Source organism: Apium graveolens, chromosome 5 (genome assembly GCF_009905375.1).
Source record: "Apium graveolens cultivar Ventura chromosome 5, ASM990537v1, whole genome shotgun sequence".
Taxonomy (NCBI): Eukaryota; Viridiplantae; Streptophyta; class Magnoliopsida; order Apiales; family Apiaceae; genus Apium; species Apium graveolens.
The window spans coordinates 56,156,928-56,161,097 of NC_133651.1; the positions used below are offsets into that span (position 1 = coordinate 56,156,928).

General features: G+C 38.6%; 1 protein-coding gene across 1 annotated transcript; it reads left to right on the forward strand.

Moving 5' to 3' along the window:
* The first annotated feature begins 1,294 nt into the window (after positions 1-1,294).
* LOC141660084 (uncharacterized) lies at positions 1,295-2,830 on the forward strand. Its single transcript, XM_074467046.1, has 3 exons — positions 1,295-1,543; positions 1,657-2,325; positions 2,429-2,830. Exons 1-3 carry the CDS (start codon positions 1,295-1,297, stop codon positions 2,828-2,830), a joined length of 1,320 nt encoding a protein of 439 aa, XP_074323147.1.
* Positions 2,831-4,170: the final 1,340 nt, after the last annotated feature.

Consider the following 4,170-nt stretch of genomic DNA (forward strand, 5'->3'; position numbering starts at 1 on the left):
TTAAGGACTGTAAGTTGTAGTTATCTAGTTAAATTCTCATGCATTTGTACTTAATGTTTTTGACATCATCAAATATCTGTTAAACTTGTATATTATATTAATTTACAAGTTGGGGGAGATTGTTAGATATATTTGATAATGTCATGTCTAATATAATTTATGTTTAGTTTTCAGATCTTACTTAAACAGGATAAATCAGTACTTAACTGAAATCAGCACTTATACTGAAGTCAGAACTTAAGTTATCAGTACTTAAGGTTCAGGAGATATTTATCAGGAGATAATATCAGGACTTAAAGGAAACTTTCAGATAAGGAAGGCGGTTGATTGAAAGGAAAGAAGATCAAGACAAACGTAAGAAGAGATATGCATGAAGAAGGAATTCCGTGAAGAATGGAATACTTGGAAGAAAAGATAACTGATTGATATATTTTAGGAAGCAGAATTATATTCCATATCAATTAACGATTATCTTGTAACTGTGTGATATATAAACATAGACATAGGGTTTACACTATATGTGTTATCATTATCGAGAATATTATTCATTGTAACCCTAGCAGCTCTCGTGATATTTGTTCATCACTGAGAGAGGACAGTTCTACATTGTAACAGAGTTTAATAAAGTTTATTTTCTATTACTTGTGTTCTTTGAATTCGATTTGATTGTGCTATACACTGTATTCAACCTCCTTCTACAGTGTGTGTGACCTAACAATAAAAATATTAAAATCTCATTTCCTCCTCGTGGCTCGTGCCCTGCAATGACTTAACACAAAAAAACATTAAAAACACCACATACTTGAGTCCAAAATATCCAATTTAAGCCGATATGAAGCGTTCCAAGTGGATTCAAAATCCACTTATCACACCACGCTCCATCAAGGACGTTCAGAAGTTTATATGAAGAATCGCAGCTCTAGGGAGGTTCATCTCCAAGTCCGAAGACAAATGCCTGCCTTTTTTCAAAACCCTTAAGAAGGTGAAGGACTTTGAATGGACAGCTGAGAGCCAAAAGGCCTTTGAACATCTAAAGAAGTACATGACTGAAGCCCCATTATTGTCCAAACCAAGTCCGAAGGACGCTCTTTATTTATACCTCGCGGTATCTGAACAAGACGTGAGTGCAGTCCTCGTGAAGGAAGAACAGAAGCTCTAGAAGCCTATATATTATATAAGCAAGGTTCTCCATGGAGCAGAGTTGAATTACTCCACCACATAAAAGTTCACACTTGCTCTCATCACAGTCTCGAGGAAGTTGGGGCCATACTTTCAGGCTCACAATATCAAAGTCATGGCGAATCAACCCTTGAGGAACATTCTTCATAGCCCGAAGGCCAGTGGAAGGCTCATCATATGGGCAATTGAGTTAGGAGAATTTGATATCAAGTACAAGCCTCGAACGACCATCAAGGCTCAGGTTTTAGCAGACTTCGTGATCAAATGCACCATTAATGACCCAGAAGTCGGGGGGCAAGAGATAGTAACCCCAGAAGGAGGAGAGAAAGAGAGGGATAAAGAAATAACCCTGAAGGAGTATTGGGTTCTCCATTTTGACGGGGTGTCCAAAATAAAATCTAGTGGTGCAGGCCTAGTTTTGCAAAGCCCTGATGGGTTTATGATTGAGTATGCTTTAAAGTTGGACTTCCCAACTAGGAACAACGAAGCAAAATACGAAGCGTTGACGTGAGGGCCAAAAATCTAAAGGTCTGTAAAGACTCAAGACTTGTAGTTGCTCAAGTTAATGGAGAGTTTGAGACCAAAGATGATACTATGGCCAAGTACCTGAGAGTCGTAAAGAGAATATTGACTCAGTTCGATGAATGGTACGCAGAACATATTCCGAGAGAGGAGAACACTACGACGGATGCCTTGTCTCATTTCTCTTTATTTGAAATCGAGAACTATCCGAGAAGTATCTACTTCCAGGTATTGAACACCCCTACTATTCATGTCATAAATCTGATAGCACCGGTTGGTGTGACAAGTTGTTGGATAGACCCGATCAAGACCCACTTAGAAACTGGGTGGATCCCCGGCGATGCCCAGGAGGCACGCAAGCTGTCGGTTAGAGCATTGAGATACTCATTGATTGAAGGCCTTCTCTACAAAAGGTCCTTTGTTATTCCGTACCTGAAGTGCTTGAGACCTCTTGAAGCAGAGGAGACACTTAAAAAATCACATGAAGGGATTTGTGGACAACACTTGGGGGGCAGGGCCCTCGCTCACAAGATAATTCGGTTGGGATTCTATTGGCCAACTATGATAGCCGATGCAAAGGCTTATGTGAAGAAATATGACAGATGCCAGAGGCACGCTCCAATAGTATGACAGCCCCCAGAGAGGCTTACATTTATCAGTTCTTATAGCATCGGGACAAAGGAAGTTCATTTTGGTAGCCATAGACTACTTTACGAAGTGGATTAAGGCTAAAGCACTAGCCAAGATAACCACCAAGCAAATTACCCAATTCTTCTGGGAGAATGTGATATACCGATATGGAATCCCCCGCATCCTTGTCACGGATAATGGTAAACAATTTGATAATGCAGAGTTCAGAGACTATCGCGATGATAACAGCATAAAACTTTGCTTCACCTCGGTTGCACATCCTCAGGAAAATGGGCATGCGGAAGTTGCTAACAGAATCATCCTTGATGGATTTAAGAAGATGGTTGAACGCTCGAGAAATACGTGGGTGGATGAGTTGCTGCCTATACAATGGGCATATCACACCACCTGCAAAGTGACAACTGAAGCTACCCCATTTATGTGGGCTTACAGACCGAGGCCGTGGTGCCCCTTGAAATCACACATGGATCCCCTATGATCGAAGCTTATGAACTGGAAACCAATGAAGAAGGCATGCGGCTCGCTCTCGATCTCATTGACGAGGTCATAGATGAGGCCAGCACCCGCAATGCAAAGCATCAACGAAGAGCCTCCCTCTATTATAATAGACGGATTAAAGAAAGGTTCTTTTACCAAGAAGACTTGATCTTAAGAAAGATTGAGGCATCAGGAGTTGAAGAGAAAGAAAAGCTAACCCCTAACTGGGAAAGGCCGTATAAGGTCAAGAAAATATTAGGACGAGGATCCTACAAGTTGGAAACCCTGAGCGGTGACAAAGTGCCTCATACCTGGCATGTCTCGAACCTGAAGGTTTATTATGTTTAGTACATGAAAGACATGTTCCTAGTTTTTAGTAGTAAATGGAGGAATAAGGTCGACCAGTGTACGAGCATCTAATAAATAAAAGTCCCGAAAGACCAAAGTACGGAAAATAAATGACAAATTTGAAATCAAACTACAAATGCAGGAGATCCTGAATGATCATAAATCAAGTCATGATAGAACTACGTTTTTGGCTTGATTATCTACAAAACAGAGATATGTAGGCATCTTGCAAGGACCGATAGTCCCGAACGCAAGAGCAGCCATTAAAGCTCGAAGCTCACAAACCCCAACATTAAATACTAATGCACTCAGGTTTTTATTCCACAATAGAGCCAAATAATATTCTAAAAATTATTTCGAGCTTTTAAAATTATATAAAGGTATTGAATATTCAATTAATATTATTATTAATTGAATTATTCTTATTTTATTCATAATAAATAGACCGGTCATTCGTTTAATACGAATCGAACGTGTCTAGACTCAGAAAATTATTTTGCTTTCATTAAAAATACTTTCAAGACCTAATTTCTTTCGTTTCGAAAGGTTGCTTATTTTACAAATGGTTCTGAGTTGCATGTTTATTGAATAGTCGTATTTTGACTCGATTTCAGTTTTAAGCCTATCGAGTCGAATGCTTTGACGATTTGAGTTATGTGTTATGTGATGTATGCTATATGTTTAGTTTGTTATATGTTGATAGGAGAGTCAAAAAACTGTTTTGACCATATCATTCGAATTGTAATTCGAAATCGAGTGAAACGAAAAAGGGATTAAAGCTTTTCCTTTAATGAATTTCCAGATTCAAAATTTCCAGATTCATTTCCTTTAATGAATACACACCCTTGTATACCTGATTTTGTTTTATAAATACCAACCCTTTGTTATCACAAGGTTGAAACTCTTGTCGTACAAGATTTGATTACCAAATGCAAATGTTGTTTTTAGTTAAATGTTTTATAATTGCTGATTATGATTTTGTTCATGGAAATG